This window comes from Bos taurus, chromosome 7, assembly GCF_002263795.3.
Source record: "Bos taurus isolate L1 Dominette 01449 registration number 42190680 breed Hereford chromosome 7, ARS-UCD2.0, whole genome shotgun sequence".
Lineage (NCBI taxonomy): Eukaryota > Metazoa > Chordata > Mammalia > Artiodactyla > Bovidae > Bos > Bos taurus.
The window spans coordinates 16,257,327-16,281,109 of NC_037334.1; the positions used below are offsets into that span (position 1 = coordinate 16,257,327).

Consider the following 23,783-nt stretch of genomic DNA (forward strand, 5'->3'; position numbering starts at 1 on the left):
CAAAAAGGCACTTCTTAAATCTCAGCAAGAGTTTAGTCCTGGAAGATAGCCAGATAGTGTCCAAGGCCACGGGGCACAGGGGGATTGTGTGATAGGAACTCCCCCTACCCCTTGCCTAAGCTGGGTACTTGTTAGTGAGTGAGTTTCCGTGCAGGAGACGAACCATGGAGAAGACCCATTCGCTTCTTCATGACATACGCTCTGGTTGAGGACCTGTAGTGTGCCAGGCACTCTGCTGGAGGAGATAGGGCTAGCAGGGGACCTGGAGGCTGGGGCTGGGGAGGGAGAGGGTGGCCTGGGGACTGGGATGCAATAGAAGAACAGTCATAGTGGTAGAAATTGCTGCCAGCTGTTGAGCCCTTGTGAAGCCAGACTCAGAAAGGAGGCGTGATGAACTCAAGGTCACACAGCAAGTATATACTGAAAGACCCATGCTTTGAAACCCATTCTGTTCCAAGGCCACCTCTGGAGTGTGTTCTGGGCAGTGAAGGAAGCTACCAGTGTGAGTGGGGAGGGGGGGCTTGCAGAGAGTGTTTAAATCCACCAGTGGATGGCTATGCTAGAGAATTAGGGTATCAGCCATGGATCACGAAGATGTCCACATCCTTATGAAGGTCTAGCCACTCCTGGCCACCCAGCCCACCCTGTCTCCCCACCCCAGGCAGGTTGAAGCTATGATTTATAGGCTGGCAGGTGGGGGAGTGAGCTGTGGGAACCAGTGGCAACTCTTAAACCCTTTTATGGCCAGGGCTGCAGGGGTTGCTGGTGTAAGAGGCTGCCTAGAACCTGAATCCAAGCTGCTAGGCGGCTCCTTAGAGAGAAGCTTGGGGGTGCGGCACAGAGAGGGGCTCCCTAACCGTGTCCTTCCCGTCTCTAGCCTTTCTGTGCCCTCCTCTTACGCTCTGTAACTGGCTGTCTGGGCACCAGACGGGGCCTCCTGGGAAAATAATGGAGTAGATGTGGGGAGCCAGACAAGGCTAGGGAAGGGGGGTTGGGATTTGCAGCAGGGCAGAGCCCCACTGGCCCTTTCCCTCGGTTGCTCAGTTACTCATTTTGGCCACACTTTTTCCACTCTTTCCCTAGTATATGATAAGCATGTATATCATGAGTACATTCTGTGTCTCAACTTGGTTTCCTTCTTGCCTGGCTTCTCTGCCACAGTCCTGCCTCCTTCCATCTAGAGCTCTCCCCACCCTCATCCCCTAGGAATACCATCTCCAGAATGCAGAGCAATCACTGCCACTGGACACTGCCACACGACTTATCCCAACTATCCGTCCTTTCATCCATCCATGCATCCATCTAACCATCCACTTTTTTATCCATCCAACCAGTCAGGTAGCCAACTATCCATTCATGCCTCCATGTATCCATGTTTTCATCCATCCATCCATCTAACCATCTACCCATTCATCTACTCAACAGAGAGACAGCCAACTATCTATCCATGCATCCTTGGATCTATGCATCCATCCACCTATCCATCCAAAGACCCATCCAACTAGTTATCCATCTAAACGTCTACTCATTCATCCATCCAACCAGCCAGCCAGTCAACCATCCACCTATGTGTCTACACATTCTTCCCTCCCTCTAACCACCCATTAATCCATATAGGTAACCATCCACCCATCTAAACATCCATTCATCCAACCGTATAGCCAGACAACTTTCCCTTCAGCCAGCCAGCCAATGAACTAGCCAGCTATCCAACAACCATCTATCCAACAATTCATCCAATTCATCCATCCACCCTTCCATCCAATCATTTATCCACCCATCTATCCATTCATCAGCTCACCACAGAATAGCTCTGTGGTTAGGAGCCCTTGCTTTGGAATAAGAAATACCTGGCTTCCCATCTCAGCTCTGCCTCTTGACAGCCTGGTATGACCTTGGACAAGTCAGTACACCTCTCTGAGCCTCAGTTTCTCCTTCCATAATGTGGGGACTCAGAGGGTTGTTGTTAAGATAGAAGAATGGAAAGAACATGACAGGCTTAGCATGAAGCAAGACATATTGGAACTGATCAAGAGACTTGGGGGATGTAAAAGTGGGTTGGATACAGAACTTGCCCCCATGGACCTTGGAGTGGGAGTCAGAAAACCTTTTCTGTAAAGGGCCAGGGAGTAATACCTCCAGCTTTGCAGGTGATATGGTCTCTGATGCAACTATTGGACACTGTCATTGTAGCATGATGACAGCCACAGACAGCAAGGCACATGAATGGGTGTGGCTGTGTGCTACTAAAATTTTATTTACAAAATCAGGTGTTGAGCCAGAATTGGCCTGTGAAACTCCTGGTCTAGAAGGGAACAAGTAGTCCAATTAAAGTACATCCAGAAGCAGAAAAGGGGTGCGTGCGTGCATGCTTAGTCCCTCAGTCATGTCTGACTCTTTGCAGCTTCATGAACTGTAGCCCACCAGGCTCCTCTGTCCATGGGATTCTCCAGGCTAGAATCCTGGAGTGGGTTGCCATGCCCTCCTCTAGGTGATCTTCCTAACCCAGGGATTGAACTCGAGTCTCTTATGTCTCGTGCATTGGCCCAGGGGTTCTTAGCCACTAGCAAACCAATCCAAAGTTTTCTGGCTAAGACCGTCTACAGAGGATCAGAGGGACCCCTTGGTTGCCAGGCAGAAGAGTGGGAAAGAGTGGTGGGAACTGCACAGAGGTGCACAGGAGAATGGTGAGTTAGGAGCTCAGGCATTTGGGGGGAGTTGAGCAGGCAGACTGAAAAGTGCTCAAATGTCCTTGTAAGGGGACTGGTGTCTATGGGGTGGGGACCAGACGAAGGAGGGTGACTCTGAAATGTCATGCCAAGAAGACACATCTTCTTCTACTGGGATGGAAGAAGCCAACTATTGTTGGCAATGGTTTGTACAGGAAAATCCCAATGAGAGTTGCGATTGTAGGGACTTCCCTGATGGTCCAATGGTTAAGGACTCCGTACTCTCAATGCCAAGGGCATGAGTTTGATCCCTGCTTGGGGAACTAGGATCCTGCATGCCTGGATAGCATGACCAAAAAGAAAAAAACTTGTGGTTGTGTAGAGAGAGCACTGTTGTGTTTAGTCACTAAGTTGTATGCGACTTTTTTCGACCCCGTGGACTGTAGCCACTAGGCTCCTCTGTCCATGGAATTCTCCAGGCAAGAATACTGGAGTGGGTTGCCATTCCCTTCTCCAGGGGATCTTCCTGACCCAGGGATTGGACCCAGGTCTCCTGAATTGGCAGGCAGATTCTTTAATGCTGAGCCATCTGGGAAACCCAGATAGAGCATAATGGAGGCTGATATTAAGATCATATCAAAGGCAAAACCAAAGAAGGATGGAGGGACTGCCCTGGTGGTTTAGAGGTTAGGACTGTGCTCCCAGTGAAGGGGCTCTGGGTTCAATCCCTGGTCAGGAAACTAGATCCTACTTGCTGCACCTGAGAGTTTGCATGCCACAACTAAGACCTGGCACAGCCAAATAAGTAAATAAAGCTAAAGAAATGGAAATTTTTTTTAAAAAGAGGGGTGGGGAATTGACGGGGCTTGGTGTCCTGAGGGGTTGGGAGGAGGCGAGGCTCGAGTTCGGGTTTCTGGTGGGGGTCACTGGGGAGACACTACAGTCACACTGATACATAGACCCTGAAGGAGAAAGGAAGACAAGGAGTTTGGTCTTAACAGCTTGAGGTTGGAGTGCAGGTGGGAAGATCAGGCAGTGGTGACCAGAGGCCACTGAAGACAAAGACTGGAGCTTGAGAGAATCTGTCACCAGAACCAAGCTCAGAGTGTGACTTCAGAGTCAGGGCTCAGTGTGTGCCTGGGGTCAGTGTTTAGTGTGTGATGAGGATTGGGGTACAGCTTGAAGCTCTAGGATGGGAACTCAGTCCATGACTCCAGTACTGGGACTCAGTCTATGACACCACAATCAGGGCTTAGAGTATGATGCCAGGACCGAGGTTCAGTCGATGACACTGGGACAGGAATTCAGTCTGTGACCCAAAGATTGAGGCTCAGCATGTGATGCAGAGATCAGAATGGACTCTGTCTTCAGGGTCAGGCTCAGCCTGTTCCTGGGTCAGAAATGACGTGAAGTGACAGTTGCTTCAGTCGTGTCCAACTCTTTGTGACCCCGTGAACTATAGCCCGCCAGGCTCCTCTGTCCATGGGATTCTCCAGGCAAGAGTAGTTACTGAGGTGGGTTGCCATGCCCTCCTCCAGAGATGGAACCCACATCTCTTACATCTTCTGCATTGGCAGGCAGATTCTTTACCATCTAAGCCACCAGGGAAGCCACACATTCCTGGGTCAGAAGCATCCATCCAAAGAATCAACTTTTACCTTCAGCCTTTGGGTCCCAGACCTGCAGGGTCACAGATGCAAGGATGAGGTTCAAGCCTCTGTGAAGCCCCCATCCAGGAAAGCAGGCACACCCAGCAGCCTGTCCTGAGGCCCCCTGGGATCTTGGCCAAGGGATGGAACTGCCTCTCAGGGAGTCTCTCCCTCTTTTTTCAAGCTGCCATCAGCCTCCAGGACTCACCCCCACATCTGGCTTTTCTCGTCCTTCACAGCCTGCTTGTTTTATTCCAACATCTCCCTGAGTCATAGAAGCTGCCTTGTGGGAGATGCAGGGCTGAATGAGGGCAGCCGAACAGAGGCCCTAACCCAGCTTGGGATAGTAGCTAGGAGAGCAGCGGTGGTTTCTAGAATATACCGTGATGGGAATCCCCAGCTTCCCAGTGGTTAGGACTCGGTGCTTTGACTTTCACTGCTGGGGGCCAGGTTCATTCCCTAGTTGGGAATCATGATCCCACAAGCCTTGTGGCATGGTCAAAAAAAAAAAAAATATATAGGAGTGTTGTGAATGATTACCACAATCAATTTTAGAAGGTTTTCATCACCCCCAAAAGAAATCTGAATCCTTTATTCATCACTCCAAAGTTCCCCATTTCTCCCCAGCCTTGCATGCTAAGTCGCTTCAGTTGTGTCTGACTCTGCAATCCCATGGACTGTAGCCCGCCAGGCTCCTCTGTCCATGGGATTTCCCAGGCAAGAATACTGGAGTGGGTTGCCATCCCCTTCTCCAGGGCATCTTCCTGACCCAGGGATCGAACCCGTGTCTCCTGCATTGGCAGGTGGGTTCTTTACCACTAGTACCACCTGGGAAGCCTCTCCCCAGCCTTGCTGCTACTGCTGCTAAGTCGCTTCAGTCGTGTCCGACTCTGTGCAACCCCACAGACAGCAGCCCACCAGGCTCCTCTGTCCCTGGGATTCTCCAGGCAAGAATACTGGAGTGGGTTGCCATTTCCTTCTCCAATGCATGAAAGTGAAAAGTGAAAGTAAAGTCGCTCAGTCGTGCCCGACTCTTAGTGACCCCATGGACTGCAGCCCACCAGGCTCCTCCGCTCATGGGATTTTCCAGGTAAGAGTACTGGAGTAGGGTGCCATTGCCTTCTCAGTCCCCAGCCTTAGACAACAACTAATCTACTTTTTGCCCCTATAGATACACCTGTTCTGGACATTTCATATAAATGAAATCCACTAACATGGGATATTTTGTGAACTGACTTCTGCAACGTCACATGATATCTGTCTTCGAGGTTCATTCATGGTATAATAGGTTTCAAAACGCCATTCCCTTTTTTATTCTTCTTTTGTTTATTTGTTTGTTTGTGGGATCTTAGTTCCCAGCCCAGGGGCTTAGTTCCCTAACCTCGGCAGTTAAAGCACTGAGTTCTAACCATTGGACCTCCAGGGAATTCCCAGAACTCCCCCCCGTTTCTTATTATGACTGAAAAACGTTCCATTGTATGGATGGACCACATTTCGTGTATCTATTCATCTGTTTATGAACATTTGGATTGTTTCCACCATTTTTTTTTTTTGGTCGCCCTGGATTTTTGTTGCTGCTCAAAGGCTTTCTCCAGTTGCAGCAAGTGGGGGCTACTCTCTAGCTGCGGTGCACGGGTGTCTCATGGCAGCGGCTTCTCTTGCTGTGGATCACAGGCTGTAGGGTGTGTGGGCTCCAGTAGTTCTGCATCTCATGGGCTTAGTTGCCCTGCAGGGTGTGGGATCTTCCCAGACCTGGGACCAAGCCCGTGTCCCCTGCATTGGCAGGCACATTCTTAACCACTAGACCACATAGGAGGTCCTTAAGTTTTTATTTATATATTTATTTATTTATTGTTTATTGAAGGATAATTGCTTTACAGAATTTTGCTGTTTTCTGTCAAACCTCAACATGAGTCAGCCACAGGTATACATATAGCCTCTCCCTTTGAACCTCCCTCCCATCTCCCTCCCCATCCCACCCCTCTAGGTTGATACAGAGCCCCTGTTTGAGCTTCCTGAGCCATAGTATGCTTAAGTTTTCGAAGAACTGCCAAAATGTTTTCCAAACTCCTTAAGTTTTTCACACCCATATAATAGCTTTTCATTCATCTATTTATGGAATGCGTTTATTCCTGTCTTGGCTGTTTTCTGCTGTTCTTGCTACTTCCCAGTAATTTTGCATTCATAATTTCATACTCTTTTTCTTAAAAAAAAAATAGCCCTCCAAATTATACAAGTGTCATGCACCCAAAAACGTAGGGCAGTGTTGGTATATACACAGCTGGGAGGAGAAGGAAGGTAAGTGGCTACAGACAGCTCATCCTACTTTGGGATAGAAAAAGACAGCATCATCTCTTCTCATCTGCTGGCCACGGTGGTTATAGGTGGAGTGGCCACAAAGTGGCCACCCCACTGGTACCCTTTGGAGGGCAAAAGCGTGGTACTGTGGGAGGTTTTGTTTTCTTTATTTCTTTGGCTATGCCGGGTCTTAGTTGTGGCACACAGAATCTTTTAATTGTGGCATGTGGGATCTAGTTCCCAACCAGGGATCAAACCCAGGTTCCCTGCACTGAGAGCATGGAGTCCTAGTCCCTGGACCACCAGGGAGGTCCCATAATGTTCATCATTACTTGACTCAGCAGCATAAACCAGGACTGTGTCCAGCAAGCCAGGAGATGGGATCACCCAACCACAGAGGACCTGAGCTAAGGAATGAAGGAGGCCCTAACTGGCACTGCCCAAGGACCCCACCATCCCACTCCCCAGCCCAGCCCAGCCCCTCGGGGCTCTTACTGGCTCTTACCGCAAACGTCTGGTCCGTCTCTCCAATTACCACCTCCACCTTCCCCCAGCTCCTCCACTGTCACCTCCACGCACACTTCTCTTAGCTCCCCAGTTTCAACAGGACCTGGGATGTCATGGCAGGGGGCGTGGAGGCATGAAAGGAGGCCAGGGGTCAAGATAATGCAGTGCAATGAAGTGCAGGGCAATGCCCAGGACAGAGGCACCATGGGAGGAGGGTGGATGGACATTTCTGCAGTGAGTAGGATGAGGTCTTCAGGCAGGTGGCCCTGGAACAGGAACGGGGTGCTCTTAGGCAGTGGGTCCCGCCTAAGGGGCAGAGACAAGGCGCAGAGGAGGATCCTGGTGGACATCGGTGGCTGAGCCAAGACATTCGACCTTTTTCCTCCAGGTGGTGGGGCACCTCCATGGGGATTCGAATAGGGAGGCACCATATGCTCTAGAAGCCGTGCAAGGGGCAGAGGGAGAGAGACGGGACACCTGTGTCTCCCTCAGCAAAAGGCTCAGTCCAGGACTTCCCTGGTAGTCCAATGGTTAAGAATCTATCTGCCAATGCAGGGGACGTGGGTTCAATTCCTGGTTTGGGAAGATCCCACATGCTGTGGGGTGATTAAGCCCATGTGCCACAACTACTAAAGCCCGAGCTGTAAGGCCCTCGAGCCACAACTGCTGAGCTTGTGGCCTGCAACTACTGAAGCCCATATGTACTAGAGCCTCACACTGCAACCAGTGAGCCCCCGAGCTGCAACTGCTGAAGCCCACGTGCCTAGAGCCTGTTGCCCACAACAAGAGAAGCTACTGCAATGAGAAGCCTGACCACTGCAACAAAGAGAAGCCCCTGCTCACTGCAACTAGAGAAAGCCTACATGTGGCAACAAAGACTCAGTGCAACCAAAAATAATAATAAATAAAAAAATTTTTTAAATAATGCACTGGGAAGAATTCTGAGGGGGCCATGGCTCAGGAGGAAAGAGCCGTGTGCCTGAACAGAAATGTCTGCTCCAGGCTCAGGATGAGTGGTGGGGAGTGGTGGCATGTATGTTGGCTTACAGATCATCGGTACCATCCTCCCCTGAAACCCCATTTTACAGATGAGAAAACTGAGGCCCAGATGCAGCATTTGGGGCCCAACTGTTCAGGCCTCACAGCTCAGGTCTAACACCTTGTCCCTCCTTTCCCACAGGCTCTGAGCCCAAGCCATGTGTCCAGCCCTTTGACTCTGGAGCTGCAGATTCAGCCACCAAGAGCAGCGGTGGACCCTGGAGGCCTGAGGACCCAGACTTCTCCACTATGGAGGATGAGCAGGCAGGTGTCCAACTGCTGAGATGGGCAGGAGTTGATGACTCCAGGGGAGCAAGTACACTTTGTTTAGCACCTGGGTTTTACCAGGCACTTGTGTGCAATATTTCAGGGAATTATTAAAACATAGCAGAGTGGTTATTATGCCATTCCACAGGTGAGGAAATGAATCCTTTATGGAACAAGAAGAGGGAGCACGGGATGAGTAGAGTGGAGGGATGATGGCTGGAAGGAGGAAAGGAAGGAAGGATAGACAGAAGACATGGATGATGGATGGATGGATGGAAGGACATTTTGACAGAAGAGATGGATGGATGGACAGATGGATAGATGGGTGGGTGGATGGATGGAAGGACTGACAGAAGAGATGGATGGATGGATAGAAGAATCAAGGGAAGAAAGGAAGAGAGGGAGGAGGGAAGGGTGGCTAAATGGGTGCATGAGTGGGTAGATGGATCAATGAAGAAGGAAGGAAAAGCTCCCATGAGGAGCTCTGAGCTAGAACATCCCTGCAGAGTCATCCCAAATTAGGCTGAAATGACCAAGCCATTGCATCCCCACACCAATAAGTCATGGCCTGTGGACTGCCCAGGAAGGGATATGACTTTCTGGGAGGAGGCTGACAGCTGACAGCTGTCTGCTGATAGCCACCTACCCCTTAGCATCTGGGGCAACACATCCTCACCAAAGGGGGAATCTGGGTGGCATTTTGGACCACCCACCACACTAAGGAAAGAGGCTTCATTATAGTCAAACCATATACAGGGAATTCTGTGTATCTGCTGGTATTGTTTTTTAAATTTTATTGATTGATTGATCAAGGCGGTGCTAAATTTTCATTGCTGCATGTGGGCTTTCTCTAGTTGCAGTGACTGGGGGCTGCCCTCCAGTTGTGATGCACAGACTTCTCATTGCTTCCCTGCTGCAGAACATGAGCCCTAGAGTGCTCCGGCTTCAGTAGTTGTGGCTCACAGCCTTAGCTTACCCACAGCAGGCGGAATCTTCCCTGGACCAGGGATGGAACCTGTGTCCCCTGCTTTCGCAGGCAGACTCTTAACCACTGGACCACCAGGGAAGTCCACCCCTTATTTTGGAGAAGAGCACACTGGGGTCCAAGAGGGAGAGAATTTGCCTCGGTGTTGGGAAGAGTCCAGAGTAAATGAAGAGAGACCTGAGACTCAGGCTTAGCCCTAGAGCCTTCCAGGGCTCTGTATATATTGGAATAGGGACCGTGGGCAGCAGGCAGTTGGGCAGCTAGGATGGTGATGGAGAGACCACGCATCTGGGGAAGCAGGGAGCCCTGGGTGTGCTCGCTGAGCACCTACCACCTCCAAAGAAGCCCTGCCACCCACATCCTCATCCTCATCTTGTTGGCCACCAGAGCTGGAGGCAGCAGATGGCGATGTCCCTGCCCCTTCTGTCCAAAAGCCCTGTATAGCATCAGACCTGTACAGCTCTCAGTGCTATCCACGTCTGTCCCTGCCTTTCCGCTGCCCTGGTGGAGGCCACCATAGTTGCTCACCCAGGTGATCTGCACAGGCATCTTCGCTGCTTCAAGCCCATCTGGGCTCTGCATCTTGCGTCATCTCTCTGAAGGGGAATCACCACCTCCTCTCCCCCAGCCTCCCTACCACTACTGTTGGGAACTTAGAGATTAAATCCTTCCTTGGGCTCCCAGGCCTGCTGATACAGCTCCATCCCCCCTACCCCAACAGACACACACACACACACACACACACACACCTCCAGCCAAAAGGAAATCTTGCCAATCCTGCAGGCTTCTGAACATCCTGTTCTCTTAATGCCTGGAATGCCCTCACCCAGAGCCTCCGCCTAGCTAACTCCTACTCATTGCTCAGGGTGTCCCTCATTGTCACTTCCTCCAGGAAGCCCTCCCGATTTCTTCCTTCCTTCTTCTTTTTTTACATTTAGTAGGAGTTCTCATTGAAATATGCATGCATTTTAATGAAAAGTATGTATCAGATCAGATCAGATCAGATCAGTCGCTCAGTCGTGTCCGACTCTTTGCGACCCCATGGACTGTAGCCTACAAGGCTCCTCTTTACTGGAGTGGATACACAGGTAAGATATAGATTATTTTAAAATATATGCAATTGGCTATATATATTGACCTATATAGCCAGTTCAAGAAATCACTTACCTGTCACATAGACACTATGTGATTGGAAATACAGTTTGGGGGCTTAATTTTGGTTATGGAAGCTGTCTAAAGATGGTCTAACCTGTCCTAATTGAGTTATCCTTAGTAGATTTTGTGCACCAGTGATTACCCCAGTGGTTTGTCCATTTTAAAAGAGGGATTTTTTGTATGATCTGGCTTAGAATAAATCTAATTTTTCAAACTTAAAAAAATTAAGTTTTAAAAAATAATAACAAAAAAGGGATTTCCTAAGTAGAACTCCAGTCCAGAATTCTTGTCCCTCCAGAGTCAACTGTCCCCTCCTGTTCTTTCTAGCCCACTTTCTACTTTCTAGAACATTCACTCATACTTGATTGTCATTGCAGGGTTTAATCATTGGTCTACTCCAATTAGCTCCATCTGGCAGGGCCCCAGAGGAAGATCCCTGATTCCTGAAGTATTAAAAACAACCACCATAATATGGGCTTGGCCAAAAAGTGTGCTCAGGTTTTTCCGTAAGATGTTATAGAAAAACCCAAATGAGCTTTTTGGCCAACCCCATATCTGCTTCCACTGATCAAGGGCTTGCTGATAAGTCACTTCAGTCGTGTCTGACTCTGTGCGACCCCATAGATGGCAGCCCACCAGGCTCCTCCGTCCCTGGGATTCTCCAGGCAAGAACACTGGAGTGGGTTGCCATTTCCTTCCCCAATGCATGAAAGTGAAAAGTGAAAGTGAAGTCACTCAGTCGTGTCTGACTCCTAGTGACCCCATGGACTGCAGCCCACCAGGCTCCTCCGTCCATGGGATTTTCCAGGCAAGAGTACTGGAGTCGGGTGCCATTGCCTTCTCCGGATCAAGGGCTTACAAGATGTAAATATCATCTCATTTCACCTGCCCAGCAATCCTACAAAAAGGCAACATAAGGTTTCCCTGGGTGGCTCAGTGGTGAAGAATCCGCCTGCCAATGCAGGAGACAAGGGTTTGATCCTTGGTCTGGGAGGATTCCACAGGCTGCGGAGCAACTGGGCCCGTGTGCTCCAACTACTGAGCCTGTGCGCTAGAGCCCACAAGCCGCATCTACTGAAGTCTAAGCGCCCTAGGGCCTGTGTTCTACAGCAAGAGAAGCCACTGTAGCGAGAGGCCCAAGCGCTGCAAGTAAGAAAAGCCCTCACAGCAATGAAGACCCAGCAAAGCCAAAAATAACTAAATAAGCAAATAAAAATATATTCAAAAAGAAGGCAACATAACACCCATTTTAGAGATGACAAGACTGAGGCCCAGAGAGGCTTAGAAATTTGTCTTAGGTCACACTGAGCCAACAAAAGCTACATCAAGGATGCAAACCCTGACGAAGGCCTTTCTACCCTTCCAGCCACCAGAAAACCCTCTGTCCCCGTTCTGCTCTCTTGTTTGAAACTCGTTCCCTGTTTTACATGATGAAACAGAACCAGAGACACGAAGTTGCTCTGGTGTGCTATTTTTTTCCTAAAGTACAAGGAGATAAATAGCCATTTACATTTTTAAAAAAACGTTGATCTGTGTACTATTTAAATCTGCACACAGCTAGCCGTTTTTATAGAGTGGAAATTCCTGGGGCATCTCGCCTCTGGGTCTGCGGGGGCGGGGAGGCACCCATCCCCCAAGGCTCCCCAGGGTCCAGGGAGCAGGAGTCTGAGTTGATGGCACGCTCTCTGGGGTGTCAGGGCCAGCATACCTATGTTTGGGCAGATGCCCGGGGAGGCTCCTAGTGGGCTGGTTCCTGTTTCTCACCCAGGAAATGTTGGAGGAAAGATACAAGTTCCCCAGCAAAGGACGAAGCCCCCTCCCTCCTCCTCCCTCGCTGTACCTGCCACAGCCGTCCACCCTCCCCTTCCACCCAAAGACCTGGCCGGGTTCCCACTTCTGCCTCCTGTGAGGGAGGCCAGATGCAGGAGACAGAGGAGGGGGGACCCAGTCCAGGCCAAGAGGCTGTCCTGACGTGTTTATATTTACAGGAGGATGAAAACCAGAGATGCGAGGAAACTTTAGGGGCTGTGGCAGAGGAAGACGGGGTTGGTAGAGGTTGTCCAGACACCCGGGACGGGATGGGAGTGACTTCAGGAAGGCGGCTGGGGAAGTCAGAGGAGAATCAGGGGAACCCGGACCAGCTGGGCCAGAGGGGTGGGTTTTTTGGATAGAGACTGAAGGAGAGGTACCCTGGTGTATGAAAGGCACAGGGAGGAAGTGGCAGACAGAGAAGGAGCAGCCAGGCAGGTTGGGGGAACCAGAGCAGTGGGTGCAGGAACTTCCCTGGCGTTCCAGTGGTTCAGATGCAATGCTTTCCACTGCAGGGGGCATGGGTTCGATCCCTGGTCGGGGAACTAAGATCCCACATGCCACACAGAGCAGCCAAAAAAAAAAAGAAAACAGATTAGTGGGTGTAAAGGAGAAATTCAAGAGGGGAGACCATGGAAAATATGGCCAGGGCTCCAGAAGCCAGTCAGAGAATTGCTGTATGATCTAGCAACCCCGCTTCTACAGATCTACCCAAAAGAGGTAAATATGGAGACTCAGACATTTATACACCTCGGACACGACTGAGCGACTGACTTGAACTGAACTGAACTGATTCATAGCAGCAAAATCCACAAGAGCTAAAAGGTGGAAGCCACTCAATTGTCCATCAAAGACCAAATAGATAAACAAAATGCAGTTTTGCTTATATCCACGCAGTGTGGTTCCATCCATACAATGAAATGTTATCCTTCCTTAAGAAGAAAGGAAACTGTGACCTGTGCTAGAACACGGATGAACTTGAAAACATTAAGCTAAGTGAAATAAACTAGACACAAGATGACAAACACTGTACGATCCCACTTAAACAAGGTGCCTAGAATAGGCAGGCGGCCAAAGCCTTATGGGAAGAACCCTGATGCTGGGAAAGACTGAGGGCAGGCAGAGAAGGGGACGGCAGAGGATGAGATGATTGGATGGCATCATTGACTCAAAGGACATGAGTTTGAGCAAACCCAGGGAGATGGTGAAGGACAGGGAAGCCTGGCGTGCTGCAGTCCCTGGGGTCACAGAGAATCAGACATAACAGCGACTGAACAACAGCAAAGAATAGGCAAATCCAATGAGACACAGTAGAGTCGAGGTGACCAGAAGCTGGAGGAGGTAACAATAAGCAGTTACTATTTACTGGGTACAAACCCTCCTGCTGCTGCTGCTAGGTTGCTTCAGTCGTGTCGGAGTCTGTGCGACCCCACAGACGGCAGCCCACCAGGCTCCCCTGTCCCTGGGATGCTCCAGGCAAGAATACTGGAGTGGGTTGCCATTTCCTTCTCCAATACATGAAAGTGAAAAGTGAAAGTGAAGTCGCTCAGTTGTGTCCAACTCTTAGCGACACCATGGACTGCAACCTACCAGGCTCCTCCATCCATGGGATTTTCCAGGCAAGAGTACTGGAGTGGGGTGCCATTGCCTTCTCCGACAAACCCTCCTAGGGGGGAGATGAAAAAAAGTTCATCTGGAGATGGAGAGTGATGATGATTACATATCGAGTAAATGTAGTTAATGTCACAGAGTTGTACACAAAATTGTTACAATGGTGAATTCTGTTATATTTTTGTTGCTGTTGTTCAGTCACTAAGTTGTGTCTGACTCTTTGAGACCCCATGGACTGTAACCCGCCAGGCTTCCCTGGCCATGGGATTTCCCAGACAAGAATGCTGGAGTGGGTTGCCGTTTCTTCCTCCAGGGGATCTTCCTGACCCCCCCAGTCTCCTGCATTGGCAGGTGGATTCTTTACCACTGAGCTGCCAGGGAAGCCCCATTTATATTTTACTATAAGGCATCAAAACTGTAGAGTTCCAAGTGGGGAAGGTCAGAGAAAAAGCCAGACCCTAGTTCTTCCAACCTCATTCAAGACAGGTATGGACACTGCTGCCTGCCTCCCACCAGCCAAGATCCCCAGCCAACCAAATGCCTGGCTCTTGGCTGGCAAGTATTTCCTCTTTCTCTTTTAAAAATTTTGGTTATATATTTATTGCTTGTTTTGGGCTATGCTGAGTCTTCATTGCTGCACACGTGCTTTCTCTATTTGCAGCGAGCAGGGGCTATTCACTAGTTGTGTGCATGGGTTTCTCATTATGGTGGCTTCTCTTGTTGCAGAGTGTGGGCTCTAGACTGCGTGGGCTCAGTAGTAAGGACACTCAGGCTTAGGTGGCCCACACCATGTGGGGTCTTCCCAGACCAGGGATTGAACCCATGTTCCCTGCATTGGCGGGTAGATTCTTATCCAATGGACCACCAGGGCAGTCCAGGTATTTTCCACTTTCAATTGGCTGCTTCTCTGAAAATTCCCCTCACCAAGCATTAGTAGGGACCTCCCTGTTCCCCCTTTCCTAGTAAAGACTGCCCATGACCGGCCAAATGGCCCATGGATAGGTAGGCTTGCAAAATTGAGCAAATAAAATTACAGGATGCCCAGTTAGAACTGATTGCCAAATATTGCAATGTTTGTAATCTATTTACACTAGAAAAAAAAAAATAGTCGTTTATCTGAAATTCGAATTTCACTGGGTGTCCAGTATTTTATCTGGCAATTCTATCCTGGGAGCCTCTTGTAGAAACCATCAAGGGTGGCAGGTCTGCTCAGTGGGCCCTTTAGGCCACCAATCGGGACAGTCCATCAAGGACTGCCTGAGCTCACACAGATGCCTAAGGCCACATCTCAGGGTTGGTTTTGCCTGTAGCATGGGGGGCGGACCACCCACCTACCCACCAAAGCCTGTCTGAGGACAGCGTCACAACAGCCTGGAAAGGAATAGTCCTTATCCTGCAGACCCTGACAGCCCAGAGGAGGGACACCTTATTTAGATTGGAAGAGTCAGAAAGGCAGCCTGGAGGGCATGCCCAAGGTGGGTTTTGAAGGAGGAATAGGAGTTCACCAGACTGCCTCTGGATGGCCTAGGAGAAGAGATTCTCCAGGGAAAGGAAAAAACAGGTGCCCTGGCTGGGAAGAAAAAAAAAAAAAAAAAAGGATGAATGACAGGGAGAGGAGAGGGCAAAGAAAAGACTAGGAAAAGAAATAGAGGAGGAAGTAGAGCAAGAAAGAGCATAGAGCTTGGATCCAGACAGATCCCACAGAGTATGAGTCTGGCTCTGCCATTTACCAACTGTGTGACCCGAGGCTGCACAGTCCTTTCTCCTCCCTGAGCCTTAGCCTCCTGATCTGGGAAGTGGGACAACAACACCCCCTGGTAAGAGCTGCAATGGGATTAAGAATAAGGCCCTTGAATAACTGTTGGGGAGGCAACTGGTTGGTGCTTTGGTGGATGTGGCGTTATCATCTACCTCTACGTATTTTTAGAGTCTAACAGCTGCCTCCTGGGTGGGTGGGAACGTGAGGCTGCAGAGGGGCTGGAAGCAGGAGGCGGTGGACCCTGGAGCCCTTTGTAAATACCGGGCTGAGGAGGGAGGGGAAGGTATCGGAAGGGATTTAGGAGCTCAAAGGTTCCAAGCTACTCTCTGGTACAATGGAGCGGAGGGCTGGAAATAGGGTGAGGTGAGCGAAGTGCAGGGTCCAATACTGTCATGTCTTAATTTTTAAAAATTATTTATTTATGTATTTATTTTTAGCTATGCTGGGTCTTGGTCGCTGCACACAGGTTTTCTCTAGTTGTGGCGACAGGGGTTACTCTCTAGTTGCAGTACACAGGCTTCTCATTGCGGTGGCCTGTTGTTGCAGAGAATGGGCTCTAGGGCACACAGGCTTCAATAACTGCAGCACGTTGGCTCAGTAGCTGTGGCTCAAGGGCTCGAGAGCACAGGCTCGGTAGTTGTGGCGCACAGGCTTAGTTGCTCTGAGGCATGTGGGATCCTCCTGGATCAGGGATTGAACCTGTGTCTCCTGCATTGGCAGGCGGATTCTTTACCTCTGAGCCACCATGGAAGCCCCGCCTTTTAAAAAAATTTTGGCCCCAGCACACAGCATGTGGGATCTTAGTTCCTAGACCAGCAGTGAAAGCGCCAAGTCCTAACCACTGGACCACCAGGGAAGTCCCTGTCATGTCGTAACACTTTGATGATTTGTTCATCATGGAACTCTGCACTATATTGAAGTTTGTTGGGTTTTTTGTTACTGTTGTATTAGGGGCTTCCCTGGTGGTCCTTAGGGCTTCTTCCCTGAGGCTCAGACAGTAAAGAATCTGCCCACAATGCGGGAGACCCTGCTTTGATCCCTGGGTTGGGAAGATCCCCTGGAGAAGGAAATGGCTACCACTCCAACATTCTTGCCTGGAGAATCCCACGGACAGAGGAGCCTGGTAGGCTACAGTCCATGGGGTTGCAGAGAGTTGGACACGACTGAATTACTTACACTTAGTGGTGGTCCAGTGGTTAAGACTGCATTACCACTACAACGGCACCAGTTCGATCCCTGGTGGGGGAAGTTTCCCATGCCATGAGGTGTGGCCAAACAAAAAAAGAAAGGAAAAAGAAAAAAATGAAAATTACAAACTTAAAAAAAAAAGTGTGAAAATACGCTTTTCTTGATCTCTGAGTTTGGGGGTACCCCCTACAATTTTGTGCCCGAGGTGGCTTCCTCACTTGCTCCACTCTCATCCTGGCTTGGGAGGGAGACTTAGGGTCTAGGAGACCCTTAAGGGCAGCCCTGGGGAAAGCCTAGGAGCTACAATACTGCCTGAAATTCAGCCAGTAGCATCAAGGATACTGCGTGCAGTTCAGTTCAGTTGCTCAGTCGTGTCCGACTCTTTGTGACCCCATGGACTGCAGCACTCCAGGCTTCCCTATCCATCACCAACTCCCAGAGTTTGCTCAAACTCACATCCATCAAGTTGGTGAAGCCATCCAACCATCTCATCCTCTGCTGTCCCCTTCTCCTCCTGCCTTCAATCTTTCCCAGCATCAGGGTCTTTTCCAATGAATCAGTTCTTTGCATCAGGTGGCCAAATTATGGAGTACAGCACTTGTACAAATTGCATTCACACACATGATCTTATAAGAGGCTTAAAGCAAGCTGGGTGAGCCGGCAGACAGAGGAGAGAGGACAGAGGACAGGATTTACGTGGCCTGTTTCATAAGATGATCAGACAGAAACTCAACAATGGAGGTCGAGTCAGGGCCAGTAGCCCTAATTTCCAACCCCTTTTCTGAGGACTAAGGCCTTGAAGGCCTGCACTGAGGGGACCACCCTCATTCTACCCCACCTGCCAAGAGCTGGGCCCAGAGCCCAGGTTGGATAAGTAGGGGATGGTGTGGAGGGTCTGGATGTGGGGGTCTTCGCTGCCTGTGGGTCAAGGCCTTTTCCGCATCTGTCTCCAGGAGGATGGAATCCCAGGGCTGCTCGGCGGTAGCGAGAGTTCAGAGGACCTCAGCCTGGATTTGGGGGCCCTTCAGGGCAGTGAGTATCTCCAGGACCTGGGCCTCGAAGTCCTTTCACACAGCCAGCCTGGGGGAGCCAGAGACAGTGGCCCCCCTAGTGAAGAAGCCCGAGGAGAAACGCCCCGAGGAGAAACGCCCCTCTCCAGCGCTGCGAGGTCCCAGGGCCTTGCTCGGAGACGCAGCTGGGAGAGGTCAAGGAGCTGCTCTGAGAGCCGGCAGAGGTCAGCCGCCCACTGCGCCACCGCCTTCCGGGACACAACCTTCCAGGGCGGCCACACGCTGCTCCTCACCCCCCACCACCACCTCTGGGTCACCTAGCTCAAGGGCCACCAGAGGTGTCTGTGCTATCAGAGGCAGCCCCAGAGACCCCCTCCGGAGGTGCACACATGCGTGTGGGCACATGCATCTGTGTGCACGGGTGAGCAAGCACACGCTGAAGGAGCGTCCGCCAGGTCAACCTGGAGGCTGCATGAAGCCGGCAGGCACGCTTGGACCCAGATGAGCACACCTGGCCTTGCACACGGGGGCTACATGCCCACACACAGGCATGCACCCTCCTCCTGCTCAAACCCAGAGACGCCTAAATGTGTCCCTTGCATATGTGAGCACAGAACCACAGAGGCACTTCTGTTCGAAACACAGATAGGTGCTTGGCACCACCCACACAGTGCAGGGGCAGCCTGAAACAGTGGAGTGCTTTAGCTGTGGGCCCTCCTCAACTCTCCCCCCACCCCTCTTTCTCCCTCCACCCCTCACATGCTTGTGTGCTCAGTCACTTCAGCTGTGTCTGGCTCTTCTGCAACCCCATGGACTGTAGACCACCAGTCTCCTCTGTCCATGGGATTCTCTGGGCAAGAACGTTGGAGTGGGTTGCCATGTCCTCCTCCAGGGGATCTTCCCGACCCAGGGACTGAAACCCAGTCTTTTATGTCTCTTGCATTAGTAGGCAGATCCTTTACCATTGCACCACCTGGGAAGCCCCCACCCCTCACAGTTTTCCCCAAATATTCATCTAGTCTGTGTAAAAAGAGCAGTGGACCTGTGATGCAAATGGAACTTCAGCATCAACTCCTCTAGCCAGGTTTCCCGTCCACCCCCCTGGTGCTGGGAGATCTGGAACACTGTCTGTGCCCTGCCCCCATCACAGGACCACCCAAGGGTTCCCCCCAGCCCCTGTGCTTCGAATGCTGGAGCTGGGGCGACAGCCCAGTGGTAGAGACCTGACTCCCTCTTGATCTTCACCAGGCTCAGCATCGAATCCTCAGCTGTGAATGAGGGGCCCTTTCTGCCTCGGACACTGGCCAGCCTCGCTCTGAACCTGCCAGGAGAGGGCCTGCAGGCCTGGACCCAAGGGTGTCTGCCTGGGGGTGGAACCCCCGCAGAGCAACCAAGCAAGGTTGGTGCAACCCCCAACCACCCCAGTTAATAACACAACTATGCGCCCAGCAGCTGCCTCTGTGGGACCCTGGGGTGCCTTACACATAGCTGGGGGGACCAACCCATCATGGCAGGTGTCACCCATGACAGAGAAGTCGCTGGGTCCTAAGACTTCAGACCAAGCCTGAAGGTCCTTTGCTGGCCTGAGATCCTTGGCTGTAAGCGCCATCCCCTGGGCTAGGGAACTCAGGCTTGTCTCTGAATCTTTGCAGCTGGGTGGAAGCCCTGTCTGTGACTGAACTTTGCAACGGAGAAGAACTCATCTCAGGTCTGGGATTTTAGCCCAAAGCTGGAGAATGTACACTCGGAGCTGAAGCTTCCACCTGGGGCATCTCTGCCCTTGACCATGACTGGGTGGGGAGTTTCTGGCCATGGCTGGAATTTGTGGTTCAAAAGTCCAGAACTCCAGCCCACAGCTGGGGGGTGGTCCTTGGCTGGTACGGTCCTTGGCTCCAGCCCTCGGCTGCTGTGGAGACCCATCCCTACTCCTGTGCCCCAAGGCTGAGGGTAGCCCCTGTCTGCAGCTGGAGGCTGGGGACCCTCAACCCAGGGAAACTGCCTGCAGCCCAGGCTGCCTCCGGGCTTAGCGAGATGCTTATTCCCTGCAGGAATGTGACAGCCCCGAGAAAAGAGTGAGGTCACGGTCTGTTCCTGTGTCCTTCGATGAGATCAGCTCCCTGGAAATCTTTCCAGCTTTGGAAGTGCCACCTCCAGCTGTTCAAGGTAGCCCAGCCTGGGGGTTTCCTTCATTCAAACAAGTGGGGTAGGGGGTTTCTGCTGGAGGGTCCCCTGGTTGGGGCTAGTGGAGGAGGCTTAGGATCCCCTCGGCAGGAATTGGGCAGAATGCTGGGGGAGGGGTGACATGGCTCCTCCATCATCTGCCCTTCCCCCTCACCCTCCCAGGGGACTCTCAAGCCAAGGTGGGCACAATATTGGAATGACCTCCAACACTCTCTTCCTCCTCTGATTCTGTGTCTTTCTTTGTCTCCTTCTTTTTCTCTGAATCTCTATCTGAAGAGCTTGTGTTCCTCTGGTATCAGAAAGACCTACAGGCCAAACCAGAAGCTACCACTTTCTTTTTCTTTTTATAAAATTTTTTATTTATTAATTTATTTTTTGGCTGCACTGGGTCTTCATGCTGTGTGCAGGATTTCTCTAGTTGCAGCAAGCAGGGGCTACTCTTCAGTGCGGTGCATGGGCTTCTCATTGTAGCGGCTTCTCCTGTTGTGGAGCACAGGCTCTAGGGTGCACAGACTTTAGCAGTTCTGGCACGTGGCTCGAGGGTTCTAGAACACAGGCTCAGTAGATGTGGCACACGAGGCATTCCGAGGCATGTGGAATCTTCCCGGAATCTCCCCTGCATTGGCAGGCAGATTCTTAACCACGGTACCACCAGGGAAGTCCAGGAATTTACCACTTTCTAACAAGTCTCTGAACCTCCTCCACTTTGTCGCTAAGAAAGACAATCAGAGTATCTTCTTAGCGTCACTTTGAGAGTCCACTGACCTAATATGTGTAAAGCGTTTCGCCCTTTGTGAGCTCATGACACACCCGGGACGCTTCCATCCCTGGCTGTCTGTCCTGTTTACAACTCTCCCTCGCCCCGAGGATGGCAAGCCCCATCTGGACCGGCTCCAGGTCTACAGGGGTGCGTTCAGGAGTTGTATGCCAGGCTGGTCCTGCCCCAGGGCACCTTTCACACCTATGTCTCCTGGGGTGGGGGCTGCTTCCAGGCCTGGACCCCCCGGTGCTGGAGTGCATGGAAAAGGATCATGTGGAGCCGAATCATGTGTAAGTGTCTGACCCTTAGGTGGGGGAGGGACCCCCAGGACAGCCAAGGGGGTCAAGGTTTGGGGAAGAGGGATGCAGGGATGTAGCATCATTGCCCATAAAAGTGAGCAGGGCCAGCCACTGCTGCTGCTGCTAAGTCGCTTCAGTCGTGTCCGATTCTGTGTGACCCCATAGATGGCAGCCCACCAGGCTCCTCCGTCCCTGGGATTCTCCAGGCAAGAACACTGGAGTGGGTTGCCATTTCCTTCTCCAATGCATGAAAGTGAAAAGTGAAAGTGCAGTCGCTCAGTCGTGTCCGACTCTAGCGACCCCATGGACTGCAACCCACCAGGCTCCTCCATCCATGGGATTTTCCAGGCAAAAGTACTGGAGTGGGGTGCCATTGCCTTCTCTGAGGGCCAGCCACAGTCCCCCTCTAATAACCTCAGTCTCCTCTCCCACACCAACTTTCTCCCGGCACCTCAGAAGGTTCTCGACAGTATCAGGAGAGGGTTTGGGCCTTCCAGTTAAGGGTTGCATCAGGACCAGGGCCGGGTCAGGCATTCACAGCTCGTTTGGGGAAATGTCTGTCATTGGGGGCAACTGTGGACTATTTTTATCCAACCCCCCCGCTCAGGTTGATTGTCCAGCAGGTGCTTGAAGAACTCCGACAGTACCATGGGTGAGTGGATAGGGGACCAGGTGTGGGGGAACAGGTGTGTGAGACAGATGTAGAAGGCAGGTGTAGGGGGACGGTGGACAGGGATGGGGGACGCAAGCAGGGAACGGATATGGGAAGACAGGTGTGGGGACAGGTGGAAGAGTGGACGGGTAGAGGGGACATGTGTGAGGATGGGGAGGAATGGGAGGAAAATGAGGACTGGAGAGGTGGGAGGAGGCACAGGTGTGGGGAAGGACAGGACACAGGAGCAAGCTGCCGCTAGCCACGCTGTACCTTTGCACAAACGGGAAAAGGCGGCCCTTTCCCCAAAATCTTCCCAACATGTTAACTTTGTTTGACCAAGACCTGTTACTACCCTCTGCTGGAAAACCCATCACAATGACCATGTATCCAAGCCCACACGTGGAGGGATGACAGGATCCCTGGTCATGGGCTGCACACCTGTCCACAGGAGCCCTGGGAGAGAGGGGACAGATGAGGGGGCCGCTAGGGGTCAGGGGAAGGGCTGCCGACCCTGTTGTCTGTCCCCTTTGACCTTGCAGGGCCCGGCAGAGGGCTCGATTGTCGGTCTGCCCCGGAGGAGCAGCTTCGAACCTCACCTGGTTTGAGTTCTTGTCTGAGTGAGTACTGAGCTGTGGGCGGGGCAGGCACTGAATTGAGAGGGCAGGGACCTGAGATGGGATGAGGGGTTGGGGCCCCATCCTCTTACTGGAATCACCAGAGAAACAGTGGGGGTGGCAGGGGGCTCCTCATACTCCCTGGCAGGGCAGGGGAAGACTTCTCAGAGGAGGTGACAGCTTGAGCTGGTTTCCAATGGAAAAGTAGGAGTTTGCCGGTATGCTGAGATGAGATGGGGAAAAGAATTGGGTGCCTTCCACAGGAAAGGTGTCGGGGTGGGGCTGGAAGGAGGGGAGGGGAGTCAGCAAAGGCCAGATTGCTGCTGGGAAGCAGAAGTCCACAGCTCTGTGGTGACCAGTGATGGTGAGCACCATCAAGGGTGCAGACCAGAGGCATGGAATCTCCCTCCAGGGACTCGATTCTGCAGGGGTTGGGGTTCTTTGTATTATATGTATTATAGTAAATACATGCAATGACTTAATATGTTATTTATTAAATGAGAGTACGCTGGTCATCCAGAAGAGGTAAGATCTAAGGCTTGAGTGTTGGGTGGGAAGAGGGCAGGGGGATTTGAGAGACATCCCATGGGAAGAATGGACAGAGTTTCAGGCTGATAAGATAGGAAGGGGGTGTGAATCAGAGGAAGGAGGCAGAGATGGACAAGGTCCATCAAGGTACCTCAAGCTTGAGACCATGTCACTTTCCCCTAGGCAAACCCAGTCCCCAAGTCTGCTGGAACTTTGCAAACCTCCATAAATGTTGTGTGTGTGTGTGTGTGTGTGTGTGTGTGTGTGTCTGTGTTCAGTCACTCAGTCGGGTCTGACTCTTTGAGACCCTGTAGACTGTAGCCTGCCAGGCTTCTCTGTCCATGGGATTTTTCCAGGCAAGAACACTAGAGTGGTTTGCCATTCTCCTCTCCAGGGGATCTCTCTGATCAAGGGATCAAATCTGGGTCTTCTGCTTGGCAGGTGGATTCTTTACCACTGAGCCACCTGGGAAGCCCTATATATGAATATGAAAGTGAAAGTGTTAGTTGCTCAATCGTGTTTGACTCTTTGCAACCCCATGGACTGTAGCCCACAAGGATCCTCTGTCCGTGGAATTCTCTAGGCACGAATACTGGAGTCGGTTGCCATGCCCTTCTCCAGGAGATCTTTCCGACCCAGGGGTCAAACCTGGGTCTCCCAAATTGCAGCAGATTCTTTTACCATCTGAGCCACCAGGGAAGCTCTCTCTCTATATATATATACGATATATGATAGATATCTATATCTATCTCTCTATATATACATCTATATATTATACATACTATATCTGTATGCAAACTA

At 51.3% G+C, this 23,783-nt stretch overlaps 1 protein-coding gene across 5 annotated transcripts in view; it reads left to right on the plus strand.

Moving 5' to 3' along the window:
- The window catches only part of ARHGEF18 (Rho/Rac guanine nucleotide exchange factor 18), a 100,102-nt gene that overhangs the window by 11,488 nt on the left and 64,831 nt on the right, over positions 1–23,783 (plus strand). For all 5 annotated transcript variants that reach the window (XM_010806870.4, XM_010806868.4, XM_010806872.4 and 2 more), the window contains 7 exons: positions 8,304–8,425; positions 17,889–18,169; positions 19,194–19,344; positions 19,994–20,108; positions 21,119–21,176; positions 21,793–21,837; positions 22,380–22,457. In XM_010806870.4, the coding sequence (XP_010805172.1) occupies positions 8,411–8,425; positions 17,889–18,169; positions 19,194–19,344; positions 19,994–20,108; positions 21,119–21,176; positions 21,793–21,837; positions 22,380–22,457 (743 nt within the window). In that variant the 5' untranslated portion in view covers positions 8,304–8,410. The remainder of the gene's footprint in view (positions 1–8,303; positions 8,426–17,888; positions 18,170–19,193; positions 19,345–19,993; positions 20,109–21,118; positions 21,177–21,792; positions 21,838–22,379; positions 22,458–23,783) is intronic.